This window comes from Macaca fascicularis, chromosome 11 (assembly GCF_037993035.2).
Source record: "Macaca fascicularis isolate 582-1 chromosome 11, T2T-MFA8v1.1".
Taxonomy (NCBI): domain Eukaryota; kingdom Metazoa; phylum Chordata; class Mammalia; order Primates; family Cercopithecidae; genus Macaca; species Macaca fascicularis.
The window spans coordinates 113,007,953-113,035,181 of record NC_088385.1 but is presented as its reverse complement, the minus strand read 5'-3'; the positions used below and the strand labels follow the sequence as shown (position 1 = coordinate 113,035,181).

General features: G+C 45.6%; 1 protein-coding gene across 3 annotated transcripts in view; it reads left to right on the top strand.

Moving 5' to 3' along the window:
- Positions 1-27,229, top strand: part of NUAK1 (NUAK family kinase 1) — a 76,820-nt gene that overhangs the window by 22,666 nt on the left and 26,925 nt on the right. The window contains exon 2 of one of the 3 annotated variants that reach the window (XM_015431474.3): positions 9,880-10,000. The exons of the other annotated variants lie outside the window; for them this stretch is intronic. Coding sequence (XP_015286960.1) covers positions 9,880-10,000 — 121 coding nt within the window. The remainder of the gene's footprint in view (positions 1-9,879; positions 10,001-27,229) is intronic. 3 annotated transcript variants of the gene reach the window in all.

The following is a 27,229-nucleotide window of genomic DNA, read 5'->3' as shown; positions in this document are numbered from 1 at the left end:
TGAGGGCTTGATAACTGGTAGTTATTATGATTGCTAGCTGTGATTGTGAATCACCCCCAACCCCTCTGGAGTGGGCACTATTATTATCTCCATTTGGAAGATGAAGATGTTCAGGCTCAGTGATTTTGGGACAAGAAGGGATTCCACATTTGAAAGGTGAGCAAGTAAAAGAAGGCTCAGGGGCAGGTGGCTGGGGTTTAGGTTGACCAGAATGATCAGATGTCCCACTATGGTTTTCTGTTTGTCAAGGGTCCTTCTTAATACTTGGGTTCCAGCTTTTTTGAATATACCATACATTAGGTGCATACTCGGTACGGGAGATGCCATGGTGCATAAAACAGAAATGGTTTTCGTGCAAATGAAGCATGAAATGAGCAATGGTGAGCAAGGTTATAAAAGGGGACCCATATATGCAAAGGGGTCATTGCAGGGGATGGGCCATGTCTGCAGCAGATGGATGCAGAGGAGTTGGTCAACTGAATATGTTAATGGCAAGGACAGGGTGTGGAGGATCCTGGCAGAGAAAATGGCAGGTGCGTGTCTAGGGGCATGAGCACACTTCCCAACCCAGGGCACAACTTGGGTCTCTGAGATGACCACAGACCCCTGCCTCAGCCTCCTTGAGGGTAGGAACTGAGAGTTGAGTACTGGGCGAGGCTCATCCCCATGCTGGGACGGCAGGAAATGCTCGTCTGGGGTTGAGCACACGCCTCTGAGCTCAGCCTGCGGTTTCTTGGGGCTGTGCATTTGCAATGAGCAAGAGCATCCCAGCAGGCAGGCTTGTGGAGCACTAATGAGGGAGATGACAAGCCTCCCGACGGATCTTGCAATGGGCTAGGGAGCAGGGACCAGCCTGTTAACTCTAGGAATAATGGACAATGAGAGCTTCTCTTGGAAGAAAAAGATGCTTGTGAGGAGATAATGAGAGAGGCCTCAGGGGCTCCTGAGTGCTCTCCAGAGGCTTTAGGGGACAGACGGCAGCCTGCACCGTTGCTCCCACCCTATCCAATAGGTCTTATACATCCTGATTGCTCTAAATCAGTTTTCTATACAGAAGAGATTCTGTCTGGATAAAAATAACTTCTGCAGAATCTTCTCTTTCACTTTTTTATAAAACCATTCATGATTAAAGTATGAAATAAGATAGAAAATCATGCCTCTTTTTTGCTTGTTATATTTTACCATATTAAGAAATGAAGAAAAGTTTTTTTGGTTCTGCTCACCTGGATCCGCTGAACTCAACTGACTAATTTCCTTTCCCTTTGGAAAACTAATTTTGCTTCTTAGGTCTCTGTGTTCCTAGCTCATTGTCCCCAAGGTTAGTGATTCAGTAGTGGCCTGAAGTTATTTAAAAGCAATGTTTGCAATGAATTAAGAAATAATGGGATGGAAACTTCCCAAGTATGCGTGTTCATGGGTGATATTAAATCAGTCTTCAGAAATTGGAGGAAGGTTTGGATAGAACTGAACTGAAAACAGCGTCTCTGGAATAGCTATGTGAAGACAGACAATAGTTGGAGGTGAAATGCACCACGCTGCAACACAAGTCATGATTTGTCAGCACCCTGAAGAGTATCTGCCACTCCCATCTGGGTTTATTAATGATGCAACAGTTCTGGGGACTTGGCTGTGACTGGGGCCAGCCTCCCATGTAAATGTTGAATTTTGTTGTGGCAGTTTCAGCCCTGCTGCTCACTGTGGCTTAGTATTTGGTTAGGAAGGACCCCTTGCTCAGAGTGTTTATCCCTCCTGGAGTGGGAATCAGGACTCTCTTGTTGCAATTCCAGTGCTACCGATAACTTCATGAACTTGGGGCCTGTATGTACTTTAACCTCCCTGGGACTCAGTTTCCCAATCTGTAACATGAGGAGATTGGCGTAGAACATTCTAAGTCCTTACAGCTCTAACATCCACTGATGATAACAGTGCTCATTTTGGCTTCTGCCATAGGTACTATTTGCCTTCTCTGCCATTCATCATATACACAATCTGCCATGTTGCCATAGCAACCTTGTGAGGTTGGTACCATCATCGTCCTCATTTGCAGGTGAGGAAACTGAGCCGGTGGCGTAATCATCCGAGTCCCTCTGCTTATAGGAGTCGCCTTGGCTGAGTTGCTGTGACTGACGACGAGCCCAAGGTGCAGATGCTGGATTTCTTAGTAGTACTAGCTTGGGTTCTTCTGAGTTTGGAGGTTGATAAATAAAAGTTGCAGAACCTTAAGCTTATCTAAGCCTTGTTATAAACAGTGTCAGAGTGATCAGATGCTACTGGTTGAGGCTGTCCAAGTTGTAAGCAACCTCAGCCCTCTGGCCCAGCCCTTTCCCTCCCTCCCCAGGGCAATTGTAACCTGGAAGAAAAACAGTTGCACTTTAGAATTCTGATTTGGTGTTGCATTTGGCTTCAGAGATGTGAAAGTCCAAAAATAAACAGCTGCTTGGCAACTCCAGTCTCAGCTAAACAGCCTGGCATTTTCAGTCTTTCTTTGAATCTGATATTGCCTGTGTTAGCGTCTCTTGTGTTACCAGAGGCTTTCTCATGCTCTGGGTTGTATGTGTAGACTGTGAAGTAACCCATCCGCACCCAGCTTCCCTGGCCTCACTTCATCCACAGGCCCACCTTGGGCTGGGACTAGGGAGATACCCGTTGGAGGCAAACTTTCCATTTACCAGGGGTGAATTAATTCAAGTCACTGAGCCCCCTCAAGGAAGCCTGTGTTTAATTCCCCTCTGTATAAATGGAAGTTTCATTAATTTCATCAGTCATCTAGTGTGTAACATAACTGCTTCCTGTTTAAGCTACAGAATAATAGATATCGTCAGGGCCACATTTGCCCTGCTTTAAGGTGACTGCCCTCAAACCTCAGAGTGCAGCAGAATCACCTAGGAGGTTGTAAAGAATGCTGAGACCAGGTCTGCCCCCTACCCTGGACACCGCCATCTTCATTCACTAGCTCTGGGGTGGGCCCAGGAATCTGCATTTTAGCAATGTTTCCCCTTTCCCCCTAACCAGGGGATCAGAGGCAGGTGATCTGCTCACCACCCTTGGACAGATAGTGCTCTGGAGTCTCTGACTGTCCTTTTCAGGCTGATTTGTGGCTCACTTTTGGCACGCCCACTCAGCACGAACTTTACGGTGGCCTTTTTGCTATTTCTTTGGTTCTTGCCTGGTCAGCCACGGTTTGTATCTTATGTTTACATACCTCGACAGGGAGTGTAAATCTGCCTACTATTTCTTAGTCATTAATTCCACTTCCCTTGTGGCATCACCGCTTGCAATAATGACATTCTTAGCTCAGTCTTTGAAGGGGAGAGGTGTGGGGGTGAGCCTTAGAGACCAAGGAATGACTGTCCCTGTAGATAAAATTGTCCCAGCCCTCTGAGGCCCTCCTGAGCTGGCCCAGGCCCAGTCAAGCACCAATCTGCTTTGTTGTTTATGTTCTGAAAATAGAATGCGTTTTTCATGGCAGTAGAGAAATCTATATAATCACAGGAATCCTCATCTCTTTAATGGAGAATTTTGAGAAATAGAGGTTTGAGAACCAAGTTACAGAGGCTTAAATTTTCAGAACCTCCGATAAGATTGAAGGGCTGATGGGGGCTAGTGAGGGGATGCCACTCTTTAAAGGAAAAGCTCCTAGCTACACATGCCGTGCTCCCTGACTTCAGTGCCTCGCCTCAGAGCCTGCTGATACAACTCTTGGCTTCCAATCCATTTCCTTCTGAAATACATTCATGTAGGACATGAACCAACAGGCCAAAGAGGAAGGGAAGAAGAGGCCCATGGGCCCCAGGCAGAGCTGGCTTGGTTCCCATGGGGCCCGTTGCATCATGGCAACTTGCTGGGGGGTTGTTCTGAGTTGGCCAGGCCCCTCCGTAAAGAGCTGGGGGTCATTTAATTAGGGGCTTTGTTTGCAAGATGGGTGACATCACCGTGGTGACTGTCGTTGGGCAGAGCCTTTCTGAATGAAAGCCACTTGGTGATCCTGGGAGCTTTGGACCGGTGTGGCCTCGGTGGGGCCGTGCCTTGCCCCACACTCTGTCCATCTCCCAGGCAGGAGCAGGAGCCCTTTACCCTAGCTTCCAGCTGGGCTTGGCTGCCTGCTCCTGCTGCAGGTGGCCTTTGGGCTCCTAGGTAAGAAGAGATCCCCTGTGCTGCCTCTGACTTCGTGCCCTGCAGCTCCTGTGGAACGTGCCTGGGTATGAGATCACACCTTGTGAATGGCAGGGAAGTTGCCAGCTCGTGTTGCTGGGATTAGGATGCAAACTTGTTCTCACTAAGCGATGCTAATGCCATATTTATGACTGTGTTTCTTCCCTGCTGCTCAGCCCTCCAGTCCCTCCTTTTGGGACCTCACATATGACCCTGTAAAACTTCATCTGCTTGGAGGGGGGTCCATCTCACTAGGTTTAGGGACCCTTTCTGATCCTACAGGAGATTCTGTTCCCTGTGATGTTTTCTGTTCATCCCGACTTTATTCATAGCCTTAAAAGTCAGCAGCCTCTGGGCTCAAATTCTAGCTCCACTTTTTTTTTTTAAACAAACTATGTAACTTTGGGAAATATTTATCTTTCCTGGCTTCAATGTTCTCATCTGCAAAATGGGATTGTAGGTAGGCTTAAATGAGAAAGTCCACTGGCACGTGGTTAACACCTAAGAAATACTAGTTATTGTTATTATTAAGAATATTGCCATTGATTAAAAAATGTTGAGACATCAGGGTCAAAGACAAAGCACTAAGACCTGGCTTAGTGTGGTCCCTGGGGCTGGCATCACCTGGGACCTTGCTGGAAATGCAGAATCCCAGGCTGGATCCCCAGACCTATGGATTCAGAATCTGCACTTTTACAAGATGCACAGGTGACTCCTATTTGAGAGGCATTTCAAGAATACTCCTTGAAGGCCAGCTTATATCAATGAATGAGCATGCAGGGAGATGGCTGCAAAAGGAGGAGGGCAGGGATTCTCTTGGTTAGAGCCTCGACAACATACCACCTGCCCAGACTCTCTGCCACGCCCCCAAGGCTGGTCCTACACTACACAGGCATCCTCTCGATAAGACACCAGGATACCCTGGGGCTGGCCAGATATTAATTTTAACCTGCTTTTGCCACTGTGCAAATGTGGGGAGGGGGAGGATATGTATAGTGGTGGAGGGGAGCTGAGAGACCTATGATATGATTTGCTGTGGGCTCATTACCCCTTAAATGTGGTTTATAATCACTGCCATTCAGTGAATACTGTGCGCTGGGGCCTTTACTTACCTAGTTTCCACTCCTCACAACAACCCCAAGAAACAGGATTTTCTAACCCCATTTTACAGGTGAGGAAACTGTGACCTGGGAAGTTTGGGCTTGCCTGAGGTTACCCAGCCGATGACAGTCTGAGCATGTGCTCTTCCACTCTGCATCCCCCAGCCCTTCCTAGGTCACCAAGCTCTGAACACCCACAGCAGCGAATGTGGGAGAGGATGCCCAGCAGGCCGCAGAGCAGGTGGTTTTTGGTGATTATTCAAAAAAGGAAAAACCTCCAACCCTCAAGAGGAGGCTGTGCCTGAGTTTGCTTCTGAAACAGGCAGGCACCACAGGGCAGGATTCACAGGTTCTTCACCAAACCTGCTGCTGCAGAAGGTTTAAACATTAAACCATAGGGTGGCCTTATTTAAAAGCAGACCGTTTTATAAGGCACACGGTGCTGTCTAGACTTGAGAACATTTATGAACGTGGCTGTACTGTGAGTTGGGCTCAAACACCTGAGTTCCCTCCTCCTTGCAGGCTTTCTGACTTGTGCAGGAACAAATGGGATTTTTGGGGGTGAAGGGTGTGTGATTGCAGACGTTTGGTAATCTCTTCCTACTGGGCCCCTTCTTACCTCTGTGTTTCTTTGTAGATGTGAGAATTGAGGAAAACTGGAGAGGAGTTTTCCTCTGCAATGCCGGGCATGTCTGTGCATTTCTTTGGTAGCCCTGGCCATGAGGGTAATTATGTAATTACTGGTGTGAGTTTTGCTTATTGCCCGTACCCTCCCCACCCCACCTCCCACCTTGAGGGCTGGAGCAGTCGCGCTGGCTCCCTCCTGTGTAGCCTGGTACATGGTAGGTTTTCAAAAAGAACAAGTGGATGAACAGCCAAATTTCATATAGGCTGAAGTGTGAATATCTTGAGGCTGACTTTTGATTTTAAGTAGAAACATATTTGTGCCCTGTTCAGCTGAATGGTCAAAGGAGGCAGTGTGGGAGCGGGTAGAGAAATGGTCCTGGGATTGCTTTTTGGGTTCAAGGTGTTCATCCTCCTGTCTGGTTTGGACTCAGGAGCCCTGCTGATAATGGTGTGTGACCAGCTGATCTGATCTTCCTGATTTCAGGTGAGGTTGCAATGTGAAGACCCAGGATGGAGATGCTCTTGTTCTTTATGTACTTTGGAAACATGTCCCTAAGACCTCCAGTGACTGTCCCTTGAGGAGCCAGGAGAAATTCAAGTTTGCTCTGAAAAAGAAAGGAAGAAAGGAAGTTTGTACTTATAGAACACTCACTCTGGGTTAAAAAAGACTGACACTTATTGAGCAGTGACCCCCTGGCCCAGGCGTATTCTTGAGCACCTGACATGTAATCCTCACCAGGACCTCTGAGGCAGGTACTATTATTTCTCTACTAGATGAATGAGAAAACTGGTGCACAGAGAGGTTATGTAACCTGCCCAGGGTCACACAGCTAGAGAGTGGCTTTAGCCTGGACTTAGAGCCATGTTCCTAAGCATTATGCAGTACTGTCTGTGCACTGGCTCAGTGTATCCTTCAACTTCCTCAAGCAGACACTCTTACAGGAGCTGCATTTAGAGATTTTCTTTTTTTTCTTAACAACCCTCAAGCAATATGACAACCATTCTTAGCTCCCTGGGTCCTACAAAAACAGGCTAAATATGCAGCTAATAAAGCAGTTGGTGTGAGATGCTCCAGAGAAGATAAAATGGGAAGGGTATAGAGAGAGGGAGGTGGCCATAAGGGTGGCCTTATCAGCTAGAGGGGTCAGGAAGGGTCTCCCTAAGAGGTGCTGTGAAGCTGAGGCTTGAATGAGAAAGGTGCAAAGATCCCCGGTGTGTAAAGCATTCAGCATGGTGTCTGCTCCATCTATTAAGTGGCTAATGAATGCTGGCCATTATTATTAGTAGCAGTATTGTTTTTTTTGTCTTGTCATTAACTGGCTGTCAGGACCTTGGATGGGTCTGCCACCACTCTGGGAGTAGAGCTGAATGTCTTCCCTCCAGCCTTGGCAGGTGCACAGATGAAAGTGATTTCTAGCATTTGTCTCCTCCTGACTTCCTGTCACCCCTTTGAAATAGGGGAGCAGAATGCACCCTCTTTTACATTTTCATCAGTGGAAAACTCATTGTAGGAAAAGGGAACATTTTTGTGGAGAGACAGCCACAATGCTTATTAACATTTATGGAACCCTTTTAGTTTCCTCAGTGCTGAGCACGGCTTGATGAGAATGTGGGCACTTTCCTTTTCACACCCAGCTGAAAGCATCCCCTGGCGATTGCACCGTGGGACCCTCCGCCTCGCTGGACTGTTAGGGGGGAATCAGCAAGTGGGCTTATTTTCTTGCCCTTTAGAATGTTGCTACCCTCCTCTGACCCTGCGTGGTGAAGAATTTATGCCTATTGTAACTTGACAATAGAGCCTCCTTGAGGCCAAGTTCAGCTTGCTGCATAATCAAAGGGGTGGTTTCTACCCTTGACCATCTTTAGCTTATGGAGGAATGTAGGAGTTGTTCCAGCAGCCACCCACACCCTCCACAGCCTGTGTGTGTTCACTGTCTGCTTCCTCCCAGAACAAGGTCCCAGGATTACAGCCCTTCCTCAGATAAAATAAAGCCATCCAGTCATATCTTTACATTTGACGTAAGCGAAGGGAAGTTTTTCTTGCCATATACTGAATGGGGCTGTCGTGAGGACTTGGGGTAGCTCTGAGTCTGGCTCTCTGCTGAAAAGGGGCCTTTAAGCTGGGAGGCTCATTCATCTCCATGCAGCCTCCTTCTATCCAGCCATGGGTCCACCCACGGTCGAAGGGAGGTGGAGCCTGCCCCTGGGTTTACAGCAGGGCCTCCTGTGTTTTATATTTGTTTATCTATTTCTCTATTGCCTGTGTAGATAGATGTTAAAGAAATTCTGAATCTTCTTCCCATTATGCTTGTCTTGGCAGTATTATTTAACTGGGGTGGTTCCCACATTTTTTGCCCCAGTTCTGCTACCACTTCTCTGGTCTGAGCTTGCATCAGTTAATAACATCAACCCTCCCCTCCCTTTAGCTTCCCTCCTTTCCTTCATCTTTCCTTCCTTTTTTATCTACCTGCCTGCCTGTCTACACTAAATGTTTTCTCGAGTCTACCATATGCCAAGCATGGTGTTAAGGACTGGAGTTAAAAAAAAAAGCAGTGAATAAGATCCCTACCAGTGTAGAGTCAAGTAAAGACACAAATGCTGACTTAATCACAACTGGGATAAGGAGACTGCAAAGGAGAAATCCAGGGAGCTGCTAGTCAGACATAACCTGTCTTTTGGGAGGTCAGCACATAGCGAAAAGAGTCATAACAGCTACCCAGTTCTTGTTGAGTCATAGACGGACTGATGTATTTTAGAAATGTTTCCATTTGTAGTGCTTGGTGGAGAACTGGTGCAAGTCAGAAGTAGCACGTGCTCCCAGAAGTGAATATATCCCTGCTGAGGCTGGCTGGGGTTGACTGTGTGATAGGCAAGGTGTAGCCGTGGGTTGCTGATAACGAGGACTTTCTTTGCTCCAGATAACTCTATGCCCTTATAATCCAGAAGGATGGTTTAGCTGCCTTTCCCCTAGGAAAGTTTACCTGACCTCCACTGATGAGAGTCGAGGTCACAAGAGGACCAGCCTGGAAGGGAACTGGGCAGGCTTTCTGATCCGGCAGCACATTGATTGGTGGGCTTCTTTGTTACCCATGGATGCTCCTTCCTCAAGTAGTTTTTGGCCCGTTTAGAGCCAATCTGATTAAGTTACCAACCAGCTTGTTTATGAGCAAAGATGAATCCATTGGCAAACACGCTTTTCCTTATTAGGTTCCTGTTGTCATTCATTGCCTTTTTTTTGGTGTGTTTCTTTTGAGTAATTGCTCTGTGTGTTGGCCCTAGCAGGTCTCTGCAGTTTGGATTTGCAACTTTGGCACTGAGCTTTGGAAACTGACAGGGGTCGGGCAGGGAGATGAGCTGTCACTCGCTTTGTTTTACCCTGATTTGTCTCCAGAAGAGCCCTCTAGTCATACCATGTGCTATTGAAGGTGCCTTGAGCAAGAGGAAGGATGTAGGAAGGAATTCGCTTCTGAGCCCTTGCGTAAACACAGCATAGCCTGGAGTCTTAAAAACCAAGGCTTGAGGCAGAGCTGGCCTTGAGGTTGGCCAGGCAGTAATGATTCTTTATAGCCACCGCTGTGGCAGCTGCACAGTGGAGCTGAGTGGTAACCAGTTTCACCTAACCATGTTTAATCATCAATACCCTGTAAACTGAACTTGCCTTTTTTCTTTTTTCAAAGCATCAGGGTTCCTCGAGTAAATGACTCTGGCCGTGTTAAGCAGCCTCTGCTTTATGAAAAAAACAAAAACAAAACAAAACAAGAACAAAAACAAAAACCACCATCACAAATCCCAGGCTGTTAAAACCTGATGTTTTCTGTTGCCGGGAGAAGAATGTTTTTGCTATATATGAAAGACATGACAGGGGGCTTTTCCAAGCTTTGTTTTGGTTATTGTCGGTTCTGCCAACAAGTAACATCTGTATTTATTTTCCAAACTCCCCCAATGGCTGATTTGCATCTGTTTAGTTCTCTGAATAACATTTCATTTCCTGACTTTATAGGTTGCTATAAAATCCATTCGTAAGGACAAAATTAAGGATGAACAAGACATGGTTCACATCAGACGAGAGATTGAGATCATGTCATCTCTCAACCATCCTCATATCATCAGTATTTATGAAGGTCAGTGATTTTTTTTTTTTTTTCACCCCCGTATCAGTTACCATTTCTCATACCATGGGGCCTGCCAAGACTTTGAGATAATTGCCCTTCTGGGCAGAAGCCAAGTATTTTTCCTCATGATGCAAAAATAGTCCAGTGTTATCTCTTACTTGGTTACCTTGAACACAACCAGACACATGAGTGCAGCTCATTTTGGTCATAAAATATCTCTGGCAGATGCCTTATTCTGTCTTCTTAATTCCTTGGCAGTTGCTAAGCAACCCACCTTATTGAAAGGCAGTCTGTGAGACAGCCCTGGTTTCTGAAAAATGACAGTTTGCTGGGTGACCAAATAACAGTGGATACGTTGTAAATGTCATTCCCCAAAGTCAGTCGCTTTGCCGGTGGTATGGAGTTATTCAAAGTTAGGTTCTTTGAGTTAGAAATTAACCCTGAGCAGGTCCAGTAAGCACCAAGAAAGAGGGTTGGTGCAGCAGATGCCTTATAAATGGAGCCCAAATTGTGTTGGTGTTTGCCAAAGAGCAGGGTGGGGAAAAGCTTATACAAATGCTCAGGCTTCAATTCAACTCTTTGGTCCTTCATGAGAAGAAATGGAGAGAATAAACCGCCTACAGACTATCATTTATTTTTTAAGACCCTGTAAATAAATTACACAGCAGTATGTGTTTATTGTAGAAATGATTGAAATAGAAATGTTAAAATTAAAAAATAATTTTTGTCTTAACTCCCAATTTGGTAAATAGCTTTCTTTCCATAGCTCTGTTTTTATCTATTTCTCTATATCTATTTGTGGGTTTTGTCCAGTTAGATCATGCTATTTAAACTATTTTTTAGCTTGATTATTTTTTCATTTGTTGTCTCATGCATCTTTTCTGTATCAATAAATATTCCCCTGTAAAGACCTTTGAAAAGGTTTTATAGCATTCTTTTTATGGACATACCATAATTTATTGAATCTAATTTCTTTTGCCAAACACTTAAGTTGTTCCAAATTTCTGGTTATTGTAAACAGGTCTTCACAACTCTCCTTGTGCATCATTTTGACATTCATTTCTGATTATTTTCTTATGAAAATTTCCCAATTTTGGTTTTACTGAGTCAGAGTGTTTCCCTAGAATATTTAAAAATACATGACTGAGTCAGAAAAATAAACTTATTGCCAGGTGCGATGGCTTATGCCTGTGATCCTGGCACTTTGGGAGGCTGAGGCAGGCAGATGACTTGAGGTCAGGAATTTGAGACCCGCCTGGCCAACATGGCGAAACCTGTCTCTACTAAAAATGCAAAAAGTAACCAGGCATGGTGGCGCGTACCTGTAGTCCCAGCTACTCAGGAGGCTGAGGCACGAGAATCACTTGAGCTAGGGAGATAGAGGTGGCAGTGAGCTGAGACTGTGCCACTGCACTCCAGCCTGGGTAACAGAGTGAGACTCTGTTTAACAAAAAAAAAAAAAGGAAAAATGAACTTATTTTTAATTTCTGGTCTGATTGTAAAAAGTTATCAGGTAGGGCTAAAAGGAAACCAACAGTGGTGCTCCTAAAGTTTTTCTGACAGTTTTCATTTTTCATCTGGTTCCCTGATCTTTTGTTGCCATTCTTTTTTTCTGCTGCTTCTATTTTTGCCTCTTATCTAGAAGTAAATGTTGGTAATATATTTCTTTTATCCTGGTCATTTGAAGGCTCATTTTTGGAGCCCTTGGTGATAGGATTTTTAAGGGAAATTTTAATCCATTCCATCTTTTATTTATGCCACAAACACCTCTTACAGTGCTTCTCAAGCTTACAGTGCTTCCCTAGGCCAGTGGCATCAGTGTCACTTGAGATTATTAGAAGTACAGATTCTCAGGCTTCACCCAGGACCTGCTGAATCTGAAACTCTCTGGGTGGGGCTCAGCAATCTGTGTTTTAATAAGTTTGAGAACCACTAGTCTACTGAGTGTCTACTTCTTGTCAAGCACTCTGTTCAATGAGGTTAGAAATTTAAAAGCTGAATGTGATATGGACCACACACTCAAGAAGCAACATGGATCCCACACTCAGGAAGCAATACAGGTCGGACACAGTGGCTCACGCCTGTAATCCCAGCACTTTGAGAGGCCGAGGCAGGAGGATCACTTGAGGTCAGGAGTTTGAGACCAGCCTGGCCAACATGGTGAAACCCTATCTCTCCTAAAAATACAAAAATTACCTGAGTGTGGTGGCATGTGCCTGTAATCCCAGCTATTTGGAAGGCTGAGACAGGAGAATAACTTGAACCCCGGAGGCAGAGGTTGCAGTGAGCTGAGATTGTGCCATTGCATTCCAGCCTGGGTGACCAAGTGAGACTCTGTCAAAAAAAAAAAAAAAAAAAAAAAAGCAATACAAGACAGTGTGGAAAAAGTGCTATGTAGATGTAGTTTGTTCTCATGCTGCTGTAAAGAACTGTCCAAGAGTGGGTAATTTATAAAGGAAAGAGATTTAATTGACTCAACAGTTCTGCAAGGCTGGGGAGGCCTCAGGAAACTTACAATCATGGTGGAAGGGGAAGCAAACATGTCCTTCTTCACATGGACGGAGGAAGGATAAGTGCCAAGCAAAAGGGGGAAAAGCCCCTTATAGAATCATCAGATCTTGTGAGAACTTACTCACTATCACGAGAACAGCATGAGGGTAACTGCCCCCATGATTAAATTACCTCCCTTCGGGTCTCTCCCACAACACGTAGGGATTATGGAAACTGCAATTCAAGATGAGATTTGGGTGGGGAGACAGCCAAAGCATATCAGTAGACATGTAAGCAGTATATTTTGGTACCATGTTCTGGAAGCTTGGGGGCTGGAAGTTTTCATGGAGGTGTATGGCATTTGGGCTGGGCCTTGAAGGAATTTTTTGATGGGGGAAGAACTGGGGAAAATAGAATTCCAGGCTGATAAGATAAAATCTGAATATGCCTAGTGAATGAGGGGAAGTTTTAGAAGTTAGAAGTGAGTAGAGACACAGACACAACGTGGAAGTGAGTTTTGTTAAGCTCCATAGGCCATGGTGAAGGATTGACCTGTATGGTGTGGACCCATATGGTCCTGTGGCCTGTGAACACTATTGTGATTTGGGATTTCTTGGCCCAGAGTAGAAGGCAAAGAGAGTGCATTCCCAGCATGAAGGTTCCGGGTTCTTTATTTGAGAGGCAGTGTGTGGTCGCTGGCATCCCACATGGAGAAACCTGACTTCTTTACCAGCACCATGCCCTCTATGGCCTTGGGAATCAGACAGGACTAATGGAGAACAGGAAACCATCCCTCTGCCAAAGAGAAGATCAGAGACAAACCTTAATGGAAGAATACTCAGTTACCAACGTGAAGTTGGCCTCAGTAGAGCCCGGGCTGGAGGCTTTAAGGAGAAGAGAAGCCCCCAAAGCTCTTGCTTGTCACTTTAAAGATGCATAGCAGTGCGAATGGAAGTTCTTTAGGTTACTAGAAATAATTTCTATCAAGGCCTCAGGAGGGAACCGGGGCTTCAGTTGGTGAAACCCTTAGGACAGGTTTTAGAGAGTTGGGGAAGACTTGAGGTCTCACATCAGGAGGTCTTCAGTTTCAGTCCCCAGTCCTCCACTGTGATCTAGGTACAACACTTGGGGTAAGATGGTAGGCTTCTCAGTGCCTCAGTAATCACATCTATAAAATGGGGATGACCATTCTAGCTCTGTCATGGGGTTTTCAACAGGATTAAATGGCATGATACATGTATCCGGTAAGCTCAAAAAAAGAGATAATTATTATGAGAACACTGTAATCATCACAAATAGTTCATAACATGGGGTCCATTGACAAGGGTATTTCATGGATGAGCTGCAGGGATCTGTGAATCCCTTGGAATAGTATGTAACTATGTTGTCCAACACAAAAGCCACTAGCCACAGGTGGATATTTAAATGGAAAATAATTAAAACAAAATAATTTAAAATTCATTTCCCCAGTCACACTAGCCATGTTTCATGTGCTCAGTAGCCACAGGAGGCTAGTGGCGACCGTATGGGACAGCATAGCTACAGAACATTTTCATCCTCATAGAAAGTTCTGCTGGACAGTGCTGCTCTATAATGTTTTATGTGTTGTGTGCATGAGTTACTTTTTTCTGAGAGAGGGTATGTAGCTTTCATCAGACTCTCAAAGGCATTCCTGACCTCAAGTAGGTTAACGAGAACCCAGTGCCTCCAAGTGTTTTGTGACCTGCAGGGTATCATGCAAATAAAAGGTGTTGTTTTTATCCAGAAAACTCCCAGGGTCTTACATGTGTCCTTTTTCTTTCTTTTAATTTCTTAGAGCTCTCCAGTTTCTGCTCTGTTCCCTTTCCCTTCTCCCACGCAAGTTCTGTTTCTCCCACATCCACTAAATAACTGTGGAGGAGGGCAGCTCCCCTCCCTTCCCTGGGGGTTGGGAGCAGGAGATTGCCAAGGCTGTATTCCAGCTCCTGCACCTCTCACTGGGAACCACAGTCCCAGGATCCCATGCCTTTATCTGCTTTCTTGCCCAATAGGACCCAAAGATCCAGCTCTGAAAGTGAAGTTAGACATCCTGTCATCTGTAGAACTCTTCATAGTTTACAAACATCTCCCACATCTGGTCTCATTTTATCCCCACAGCAAACCTGTGAGGTGGGCAGGCCAGGGATTCCCATTTTGCAGTTGTGGAAACTGAGGCTCTAGAAGGTTTAATGACTTGCTGGGTGTGTTAGTTTGTTAGGGCTGTTATAAGAAAATACCATAGACTGGTGACTTAAGCAACAGAAATGTATTTTCTCACAATTCTGGAGGCTGGAAGTCTGAGATCAAAGTTAATTCTTTCTGAGGGTGGTGAGGGAAGGATCTGTTCCAGGCCTCCCTCCTTGACTTATAGATGGCCGACTTCTAACTATGTCTTCATACCTCTTACCACCACATGTGTCTGTGTCCAAATTTCCTCTTCTCATGAGAACACCAGTCATATTGGATTTGGGCCTGTGCTAAGGACCTCATTTTAACTTATCTCCGTAAAGACTCTGTGTCCAAATAGGGTCACATTCGGAAGTATTCGGTGTACTCAATGCCTGAGTTTTTGCGGGGATGCAATTCAGCTCTTCATGCTGGGTGTCACAGCTACGTGATGGGTCTCCTGGTCCCCTTTGTTTTCTTGCTCTGCCTTGTCTCATCCCTGTATTTCTGATCCTGTGTCTTCTTTTGCTGGCTCTGCAGGCCACCTCAGCCTGGCCTTTTCCATTCTGCCCCTGCCTGCCCCTGCTGCAACCTGGAGGTGTGGTAGGGGCAAGAAGGGTGGCAACAGTGGTGGTGGGACCCGAGTCTGTGAGCCCATCTGCTGGTCTCCCTGCTACTCACAGAATGAGAGGGGAACCTTCTCTCCGAAAGCCGATTGGTTGACAGGCCAATCAAGAGCCTTAGCTTGGTGCAGAAATGCATTAATTTGCTTAGAAAGAAATGGATGCTAAGGCACCAAGTGGCTATTCGGATACCAGCCAAAGGAGTAGAAGCTGTAAAAGAACTTGCCAATGTCTTCTTTAGCAAAGATCTTTATGATTAAAATAAAGAGCCAAATGTGCACACACATAGTGACAGCAGCAACAACAACATCTACAAAACAACAATAGCAACATGACAACGCAATGATGTGCCTAACCCTGTATGTTTAGAAAGTGTGGGTTTTCATGAAAGGGAGCCATCATCTTGAGCTGTACTCACCGGTGATATTGAAATACCAGTTCTAGAGAAAACGTGACTTATTCATTAGTAAAAATGCTAATAAAGTGCTTACTATGTGCCAGGCCCTATTCTAGGCACTAGGAATACAGGGGCCAACAAAACAAGCTCCTGTCCTTCTTGGAGCTGCCATTCAAGGAGAGGAGATGGAGAGTCAACAAAGTGAACAGACTAGGCGGTCCCTTTCGAACTGAGTCTTGAGCTGAAAGACTTTTGAGTAAGTGGTTATTGAGTGAAGACCTGAATGAAGCAGAGACTAAGCCCTTCAGAGTCCTGGGAATTCCATACAAAGGGAACAGCATGCGCAAATGCTCAGAGGAGAGAAGGCACTGGTATGGGTAGAAGGGACAAAGGATCTGGGAGGTTTGCAGGGGTGAGGAGGAGGGTAACAGGAGAAGGAGGTGGAGAAGGCTAGATCTGGACCACACTGGCCAGAGGAAGGAGTGTGGATTCTTTATAAGGAATGATGGGAAACTGCTAGAAAGGAGGAAGTAGTGTTTTTTGATTTACATTTTAAAATAATACTAAGGCCGGGCGTGGTGGCTCACGCCGGTAATCCCAGCACTCTGGGAGGTCATGTTGCTAGAGATGGGGTTTCATCATGTTGCCCAGGCTGGTCTCGAACTCTTGAGCTCAAGTGAGGTATTTTTGGTGGATCCTCTGGCCTCACTTGAGCTCAAGAGTTTGAGACCAGCCTGGGCAACATGGTAAAACCCCGTCTCTACCAAAAATACAAAAAATTAGCTGGATGTGGCGGCACATGCCTGTAGTCCCAGCTACTCAGGAGGTTAAGGTGGGAGAATCGCTTGAACCTGGGAGGCAGAGGTTTCAGTGAAGAGCCAAGTTTGTGCCACTGCATTCCAGCCTGGGTGACAGAATGAGACCCTATCTCACAAAAACAAATAAAATAAAATAGTACTAGTAATAGCAAGGAGTTATTGAGTGTTTACCTTGGGCTAGGAGGTGTGCATGTACTATCTCGTTTAACCCTTGTATCTGGGAAATATGAAATGTTAAGATCCCTATTTTTTGGTAAGGAAAATTCAGCTTTAGGGGCAAAGTCCATTTTCTAAGGTTACCAACTAATAAGTGGTGGATCCGAGAGTTGAACCCAGGCAGCGACACTCAGAACTCGGTGCTCCCCATACTAACCAGGTCATTTGGTGGTCTGCAGAGACCGCTAATTGGAAGGAAGTATTATTCTAGACCCTGTGATATGGAGAATTCCCAGTCTTCATAGAGGTTGCAGTCTTACATATCTGACAGCATTAAATCCTAGCTTTGTAGGCATTTTAGAAAATACTTCTGCCGGCATCTGAGGAAGAAGGTTGGGGTTCAATTATGTTAAACTCATAGGTCAAGTGTTTTCTAAACTGCAGAACACCATGAAAATTTGATTTTTATATAATCACAATACCCACAGGCCTGTGAAATCTGTGACTTCACTGAAGCAACTCTGCTGCTCACCAAATCTCAAAAATAATTCCTTTCAAATGTATCTTTCTTGAACCAAACCCTGGGGTTAACTCTCCTATTGACCCGTGGGTGAAGGTGATTAACCCTCAAATTTGTCAACTCTGTGTAAATACAAACATAACTGCCTTCTAATGCTAAGTAAATAAAAGAGGATAGACGTACGCTTTTCAGTGTGTGATACCGAGGGGAGCCTAATCAAGAGAAAAGAAAGAAATCTCTGGCACCATCTCAAAGAGGGACCCCTGTTTCCAGTCAAAGGAATTCCATTCTCTCAGCAGGGAGGTAATTGACAATATGGAAAAAACAGCTGAAAAGGAAGTACCCACTGGAGCTTTCAACTGGGTTGCCTAGGATGGAAGAGATAAAAACAGCTTTTGCCTGAGGTTCTGATTTCAGGACCGAAGTTCAAACATCAAAGGCATGCTGTCTCACCCCCACTTCCCCTTTGAAAGCCTAGGAGACCCGATCTGCAAAACCACTGAGAACAAACATCTTTAGCATCCCATCTGGTAACAGTCCGGTATATAAAATTGAAAAGGTGGGTGGAGGGGTGGGGGAGATTCGGCCTGTGACTTCCCTTTGACACCCTTGGTTTTGGTTTCTGGAAATCTCTCCTCTTGGCCATGCAAGATTGCATCTCTTTATGGGTTCTTTGCATTGTGATACGCTGGAACTGGCCAACCCTTTCATCACTTCTCCTATTTTAGGTAAGGGTGATCCTGGGTTTCTGGGACAAAGTTGGAAGCCTCTTTGGCATTTGTTAACTGTGATCTCTCATCCGTTGGAAGTGTTTCTCCAACTTGAAAAGAAACGAAATAGACAAACACGTCCTTTGATAAGCATTTGAATCTCATGCCCCCACCCTGTGAGCCTTAAGCATCCTGCCCATGAGAAGATAAGTTATAATAAGTCTGTATTCTCAAATATTCTCTGAATTCCCACCATGAACACACTTTGGATGAGTGCACTATCAGTTAAAAGCTCCTCTCATCTTACTAGAGAAATTGCACTACAATATGCTTTTGCAAGCTACCTGTGCTCCCTGAGGTTTGGATAGGTCTTTCTAGGGGGAGATATCACTCTTGGCGAAAATCACTGCTCTAAAAATCCAGAGAAGCAGAAGAGAAATCAAGAGACAGGGGCTGTGGAAAAGCCTGTATTCCTTATTGTACACGGCATTGCCCCCACCCCCCACTCTGACCTCCAGCTTGTGGCCAGGGGCAGTGGAGCTTGTGTAAGATGTTTCCGCAGACCCCAGCACAGGTCCTGGAATCAGAAAGTGTTGCTGCTCCATCCTGTGCCCCTGGAAAATCACCTCTTGAGAATGGCAGGACCCTGGTAAACTGCTTAATAATGCATTTAAGCAGCAGTTCTCAAAGGGCAGTCTCGGACCAGCTGGAGTCTGCCCCAGACCTGCTGAACTGGAAACGCTGAGGGTGGGTTCCAGCACCCAGAGTAATCATTAGCCCTCCAGGTGGCTCTGATGTACACCCAAATTTGACAACCCCACTGTGCTAGAAAAACCCCTCCATAGAAGGTTAGAAGCAAAACCTTCCAAATAATTGATTCTTGTTTCCTTAGAAACAAAAGCAGGGCTGTATTTCTAGCATCAGTTATTTGGAAATACTTACAAGCAGTTTATGTTTCTCTTCTCAGACACAACTGTGCTACTCCAGGGTTCTCAGCCAGGAAGATTTGCAAGCAGGTCCTGATTTAGTTTGTTTTGAAGGCAGAGTGTGGCTGAATTGATCTAACAAGATCAATGATGCTTAACATTACCCACTGTTCTCATTCATTCCTTTGCTTATTTAGTCTTTGAATCATTCATGTGTTTTACAAAAATGTATTGAGCACTTTTGTTCCAGGTACTGTTCTATTAACACTTTTGTTTCGGGTACCATTCATTAAAGTAATGGTGAAAACCGCAGTCACTTCTGCACCAACCTAATAGTAGGGCAAGAGTGTAAATTTGTCATCCACGTAGGCTGGGATTCGAATGAGCCAATTGCACTGCCAGTTACTGCTGTGTGACCTTGGGCTAGTGACTAAGCTTTCTGAGGCTGTTTCCCTGTCTATAAAATGGGACCAGTAGCTAGCTACTCTATAGATAATGTAGGATTAAATGAGCTAGTGAATAAAATTGCTAAGCACTGTGCCAGGGCCATGCTCAAGAAATGGAATTGATTATTCCTGATGTCATATCTAGGGATCAGTGAGATGTCCTTTCTGGCTGGGGTAGAAACTTCTGTTGGGAGGTTGGAGAAGAGAAGAAGATTGAGGCCAGCTTGCCTGTCAGTGATTCTGAACGATGGAGGCATATTAAAATCTCATGAGGAGTTTGTAAAAAATGCTGATGCCTGGGTCTCACCTGCAAATATTCCAGTGTAATTGACCAGGCTGAGAAATACAGGCTTACTCCTACAACAAAGAGAAAATGAGCCCTGCTCTGGAAACGTGTCTTGGTCTGATCACTTATCATCAGTGAATTCCAGGGAAGAACGTGTGTCTGGCGGCAGTCACCAGTGAGCAGTGAGTGATACGTTCGGGCTTGGGTGTACTTAGCTGTTGGGTTGCTGCCCTCATCAGAGACTCAGAGCCCCATGAAACGGTTTGTTGAACTTGGCAAAGTAGTGTATTATGCTTGTGTTTACTCTTTTGAACCCATGGCAAATCATTGAGCATTTTAACACACTCCCTCTGCTGCCAGATTCACAAGTTCCACATGAAGTCCCTGCAGACTGGATCCGAACTGAGGACTCGCCCCTGTTCGTAACACAGCCCCGGAGCGTTCTCTTCACGTGTAAACATGTGAACGAGCGCTTCAGCTGTGAGCCTGTCCAGCCATGTTTCTAATGAGTTTCCTATTAAGTTAGCTATTTGACCTTCAAGTTATTACTTTCATTGTTTTCTTTTGATTACACCCAAGTCATTTTTCTAGAGGCTGGAGATCAGAAACAAAACAGCTACAAACTAACGCTACTCCCAGGCTGTCCTGCCTCGCCCTCCTGGGTTTCCTGGAATTCAGTATTTTCCAGTGCCTTAAATAATGCCACTTATACCTGACACTAATGTTTAAAGAAAAAAAAAAAAAAAACAACTCTATTGCCCTTTACTATGGAGTCTTTCGGAATGAACTGGGATAGCTTTCTTAATTTGCACAGACAGTCACCAGCATGCATTTGGGAAGGCTCACAGAGCACAGAAGAGGGGCCTCCACAATGGCCATGTACAACAGCGGGGATTTGGATATTGAAAGGGGGGTCAGATTAGATGAACTGTAACTTTTAACCTACAGAGTCTGGGATTTTTTTTGATTTGGGGAATTTGTGCTCCCCGCCATGACTTCTGACAGCAGGTGCCTCTGGTAGGTATGGCTCAGAGATTGACACCCATGCTTGGAATGGCCCTAGGCACCAAAGAATGGAAGAGAGCTAGGTTTGCCTTCACCTCAGCTTTTACTGGGGGGCACTCGAATCCTCCGATGTCTTTAAGTGTTCATTCACTATTTCTGCCATTCCTCCACCTCCAGCCCATCACACACATACCTCAAGGGCACGAATGCAGCCTTGGGTGTGGACTCTGCCACTGCATACCCATAATTCTGGATTTGATGTCTTCCTTAGTTCCCATTTGCTGCTGAATCGGAACAGCTAACACTTCTGCTTACACTTGCTGCCGTGTGGTGTGATAATACTTACTATGAGGCATAAGGTAGAGGCTTCGTTTTAGCAGAGGAAGAGCCTGCGGTACAGAAAGGCTAAGTAACTTGCCAAGGTCACCCAACTGGGAAGTGGCTGGAGCCAGAGGTGTGATGACCACGGGCCTGGCCTTTCCACCTTGGTGAGGTGGTGAGGGTGAGATGAACCCCTGTATCAAAGCCCTCTGCCAGGGTTTCCAGGGGTGGAAGACTAAGGCTCTCTTCACAAAGGTATTTCTATCCCCATCACTGCCAGAACTGGGGAGCATGCTTTTTCAGAAGTTCACGGCATCAAGTACAAGAACCCTTGCTTCTTTCTGGGGGTAGTTGTGAGAGGTTCTGATCAATTGCCGGGGCTTTCTACGTTCAGGATTGTGTGAGTGAGTTGTGTTTTTTTTGAGAGAGAGAGAGAGTGGTGTGTGTGTGTTGTGTATGACACAAAGGCTGAGACAGAGCAATAGAGGGAATGATCAGGGAGGCTCTGGAGTGCGTGTGTGATATTGAGTGTGTATCATGAGCCTGTGGTGATGGCTGATAGAGCCCATTTCCACCTTAGGGTCTTTCTTGGTTTCTAGAAATGCTCCCCAGGGATGGTTGTGGAAGGAGGGTGGAGTCCAGTGGCTTGTCCAGCATGGTGTTGTCAAGTCCCCTCTCCCGCACAACTTCTCTCTCTATCCTGACCACGTCCCCTGCCTTCCTAGGATTGGATATTGGGCCCCATTGGCACTATTAATCCTAGCAGGCATGGATGGGTCTTGGCAAGGCTTCTACATCCCCTCTTCTGCAGGTGGCTTCTACACTTTCTTACCATTTCTTCTGCCTTCCGTGGAGTCCACGTCTGGCCGTGGGTGGCCTCGTTGGCTGTGGTTCTCTTTGGGCATGCCAGCCAACATCTAGAAAGAGTTTTGGTTCAAGAAAAGACAGTGAGTGAACAAAAAAGCCTTTTGTTATGCAAACCAGGAACTGCACTGAATCAACTCAGACCAATTTATTGACAGGGAGATGCCAGTTTACATTTCTCATCCTCACTGCTCTGGGCTTTCAGATTCAAGAGATCAGAGGACCATTTAGTGAAGCCGTGAGCCCACGAGGTGTTTGAAATTGACTTCTAGGGTGGAAAGTTTTGAAGAACGAATCTTGTATTGACTAAGTGACTCAGTTGGTTTGCAGACAGTCCTTTCAAAGAAAAGATCACTTCATTTTTGAAGTGAAAAATAAGCTACTTTCTGTGAGGATTGTCCTGACCTTTAATAAAAGAGCACCCATGAGGACTGGAAAGGTACTTTGGTCTGAGATTTTGGGAAAATGACAAAAACGCTGCTGCCTAGGGAGGCAGTGCCGTGGAAGAAATGGCAGCACCCTGGATGCCACCTAGGAGACGGAGCTGATAGAAGGCAAAGGTGTGAAGAGAATTCTCATGGGGCCACTCCTAGGCCCTAGGCCTTTTTTATTAAAATCAACAGATGGGCTGGGTGCAGAGACTCACACCTGTAATCCCAGCATTTTGGGAGGCCGAGGTGGGCCAATGGCTTGAGTTCAGATGTTTGAGAGCAGCCTGGGGAACATGGCAAAACCGAGTCTCCAGCAAAAAAAAAAAAAATAATAATAATAAATAAATAAATAATAAAAAAATTACAAAGATTAGCCAGGAGTGGTGGTGTGTGCCTGTGGTCTTAGCTACTTGGGAGACTGAGACAGGAGGATCACTTAAGCCTGGGAGGCGGAGGTTGCAGTGAGCCGAGATCTTGCCACTGCACTCCCGCCTGTGTGACAAAGCAAGACCCTGTCTCAACAAACAAACAAGAAAACCAACCAACCAACTAACCAAAAAACTCAACAAAGGACTCTTCCTCCCTGGAGGTTACAGAAAGAAATTCTCCCTTTCTAAAAGCCCACCCTTCCTGGCACATCCTGTAAATTGGTCCTCATTCTCTCTGCTTTCCAGGCCTCTTTCTTCCAAAACAGCCCAGTGTATTCTGCTGCCACGTGGCCAGTGGATGCTTAAAATCCCAGGATCTCCTCACTCATCAGCGTTTCCCTCAGACCAGAGCACTGTTTTTATAATACACATTTTCTCAAGTTCTACACGTTGTGTTATTAACCTCGAGAGCTGCAGGAGGCAATCTCTGGGAGCTGGGTCATTAGCCTGGTTGTGAAAGCCAAATGATCAGAGGACAGAACGGGACTGTCAAACCGAACATCTGATGAAATTCAGGATTAATGTGGAGAAGTAGCTGTTGCTATAGCAACCAATCCCTACTCTCCTTTGAAATGGAAAATAAACAGCAAACAAGAAAAATAATTTAAGTTGGTGTCTGGGAAGAAGGAAGGCCTGCTTGTGGAACAGTCGAAGAAAAAGGAGAGTTCGGGTATTTTAGGATATGTTGAAACAATGGTGAAACTATCTCAAAAGCAAAACCCGAGTCATTTTTGGGTGGTTCAGTTCCATGCCTGCTTTTTCTAGAAATCTTTTCAGGTTCCTTCTGGGTGACCTCACTGATCTTTCTGATTGTCCAGGTACTTAAAGTCTGTACTGTACAGGTTAGCTCTTTTTTTTTTTTTTTTTTTTTTTTTTTTGAGACGGAGTCTGGCTCTGTCGTCCAGGCTGGAGTACAGTGGCCAGATCTCAGCTCACTGCAAGCTCCGCCTCCCGGGTTTACGCCATTCTCCTGCCTCAGCCTCCCGAGTAGCTGGGACTACAGGCGCCCGCCACCTCGCCCGGCTAGTTTTTGTATTTTTTAGTAGAGACGGGGTTTCACCGTGTTAGCCAGGATGGTCTCGATCTCCTGACCTCGTGATTCGCCCGTCTCGGCCTCCCAAAGTGCTGGGATTACAGGCTTGAGCCACCGCGCCCGGCCTTCAGGTTAGCTCTTGAATTATTTTTTAAGTACTGGTCGTTTCCAACTTGAAAGCAACTCCTTAGGGGTAATGACTGTGCCTTCTCCTCTTTTATATTCCCTTTGACACGTAGCAAAGTACTCAGATTGATGCCTCAAATAGGCTGATAATAAAGCTGTTTCAGAAAAATCGGTGAGATTGGCTCCATTTAATGAAGGAGAACCTTTATTGGATGTAATGCGAAAAGCAGAACTGGATGATGGAGGCAGGGGGTGGAGAGTCGTGGCAGGAACATTTGCTTTTGAGTTGCACAAATTTGCCATCCAATCTTACTGGGTATCTACCCAACAAAAATGTATACAGATATGCATCAAAAGACATGCACAAGGATATCCATAGCAATACTATTCATAACAACCCTCAACTGGAAACAGCCCAAATGTCTATCAACAGCAGAATGGATAAACCACACGATACATTCACATAATGGAGTACTCTAGAGCAATGAGAATGAACAATCTTTGACGACATTGAGCAACATAGGTTATTCTCACAAACATATTGAATTAATGACAAAGGAAATACACTACATGATTCCTTTTTTTTTTTTTTTTTTGAGACAGAGTCTCACTGTGTCACCAGGCAGGCTCACTGCAACCTCCTCCTCTTGGGTTCAAGCGATTCTTGTCCCTCAACCTCCCGAGTAGCTGGGATTACAGGTGCCCACCACCACGCCCAGCTAATTTTTTGTGTATTTAGTAGAGATGGGTTTCACTATGTTGGCTAGGCTGGTCTCGGTCTCCTGACCTCGTGATCCACCCACCTCGGCATCCCAAAGTGCTGGGATCACAGCCTTGAGCCACCGCTCCTGGCTATGATTCCATTTTTTAGAACTTCAAAACTCATCTATGATTTTGGTTCATATTCCTTATATTCATGGTATTGGTATATCTGTATCTTTGGGGAGATGATTAATGACAGAAAGAGGACATGGCAGGAGTGCTTGCAGGGGGCTGGCAATATTGTTTCTTGATGTGAGTGCTGGTGCCCTATTTATTTATTTTATTTTATTTTATTTTTTGTTTTAGAGATGAGGTCTCACTATGTTGACCAGGTTGATCTCAAGCTCCCAGCCTCAAGCAATCCTCCCATCTCGGCCTCCCAAAGTGCTGAGATTACAGGTGTGAGCCACCATGCCTGGCTTGGTTCCCTATTTATAAAGTAGGGATAATATGGATCCCTATCTCATAAGATTGTTGTGAGGAATAAATGTTTTAATCCATGACAGGTAGTAACTGTTCAATAAATGTTAACTATTCTTATTACAAGCGTTCTAGGGAAGGAGAGATCCCTGTCTGGGAAGTCTCCTGGAAAAAATTGAGCCCTGAACAATTTCGTAGGTCCAGGATCCTGGATGCTGTCCTGTGCCTTGCTCCTGTCTCTTGGATTGTTCTCGGTGATGTTTGGTTGCCTGTGTGGCTCACCTGCAGCTCCCTCTGGGCCTTCAAGTTCTTGTGCTTTATTCATCGCCCTCTTCTTTCTCTCCTCCTAGTCCCTGGCCCTGCCAGTTGCTGGTGCTTCTGTTTCTGCTCTGTTCCCTTCCTCTTGCTGACCCTTCTACCTGGCCTGCCTTTCCTTCCCCTCCAAACTGGGAACAGTCTTCTTTCGGTATCCCCAGTGCCATCTGCATAGTAGGTGCTTTCTGCTGTGCTAAATCCAGGCTCTGCACCACCTGGCCATGGCCCCAGTGCTGTGGGCTGACTCAGGCTGAGCTAAGTTTCTATTCAGGGATTTAATTTTCCTGGTAGGCCTGGCATGTCAAGGGCCATAGTTTTCCTTACCATTCTGGAGCCACCAGGCTTCTGGGTAAAACTGTCTGGCCAAGAGACACAGGCTTTCATTTTTCAGAAAGGAAACCCTTCCCAACTGGTGGAAAATAAGCTTTTGCTTAGTGACTAATAACATAAACACAGACAAGATTTCTGGGCTTATAAATAACCAGTTGTAAAAGTGCCCAAGGGAAGCAGCCGTTTTTTGCTAGAAGAATGGCCAAGAGTATCCCTGTCACCTTGTAGATAGTGACCTTAAGCATGGGCAAAGGAGCGTTGGGCCAAGGGTGCGGAAGCTGCTCATTCTTCAGTATTAATTCCCAAGGCCTTGCTCTTATGCATTATAAAATCCTAGACTATTCTGAAAAAATAACACCCGCTCTCTAAGGTCCTTTCCTGCTCGAAAATGCTGTGATTCTGCGGCAGCCACAACATGTTTTAAAGAGCGATGCCAGCAGGGAGAGGAAAGTGTTAGGGTTTTGTTTTGCTAGAGCTGCCTAAGTGGCTGATGAAGTAATTGTGAGAACAGCTTCCATTTGTTGAGCACTGGCTGAGGCACGTGCTGAGGGCGAGAGACCTGTGAGGAAATTACTAGTCTCATTGGACTGATGAGGAGGCCGAGGGTCAGAGGGGTTGAGATAGATGAGTAGTAATGGAGTGGCTGAGAGCTTGGGGGCAGCAGTCAGACTGCTGGGCGCAGTGCTGGCTGTGCCTCGTACTCCTTGTAGTTACGGGAATTATTATTCACCTTGTCCCTGGGTGTTCTCATCTGTAAAACGGGGATCCTCATAGTACCAAATCCTTATGATGTAATTCATGCAGAATGCTTGTTAGCGTGGTGCCTGCACATGGTAAGCCTACAGCAAATTTTGCTGTTACTAAGAAAGCCTTCAAGAAGCTTCATCTGTAACACCCCCAGCCTGCTTGATGAAACACTGAGGCTTGAAGTCTAGGAATCTTGTTTGCTCTCAGTTAATTTAAAGTGGCAGACATGGGCTGCTTCCTATGAGGAACTGGGGGATGGTGTCCCAGAGCCAGGCCTGGCCGCCTGGACAGTTCTCTGACCACCTTGCTCACTGGCCCTGCCTAAGAACGAGGGGCCAGTTTTGTCCCTCGGATATCATCTCATTCATCCAGTGCTTTCCGAACTGGCTCCATATGAGTTCTTCTGGATGCCAATTGGAGGACTGAAATGGCCGAATCAACTGAGTTAAGGAAACCAGGTTCTCCGAGGACAATCAAGTATTAACGTTTGGCTTGTGTTTGACCATGGAATTCTTTTCTTCTTCAAGACAGCTTGCAGAATGAGTACCCCATGGGATATGCATTTGGAACTATTTCTTGACCCCTCCAAATGCAGTCAGCAGGGAGGCAAGTGTGAAAGGCTGGCAACCAGTAAGGATGGGGGTAAGGGGTGTCCTTGGAGGTGAGACAGGTAGACAGATCTGTGATATATTTTATTTTATTTTTGAGATGAAATCTCACTCAGTTGTCTAGGCTGGAGTGCAGTGGTGTGATCTCGGCTCACTACAACCTCCACCTCCTGGGTTCAAGCTATTCTCCTGCCTCAGCCTCCCCAGTAACTGGGATTACAGGCACCTGCCACCACACCTGGCTAATTTTTTATATTTTTTGTAGAGATGGGGTTTCACCATGTTGGCCAGT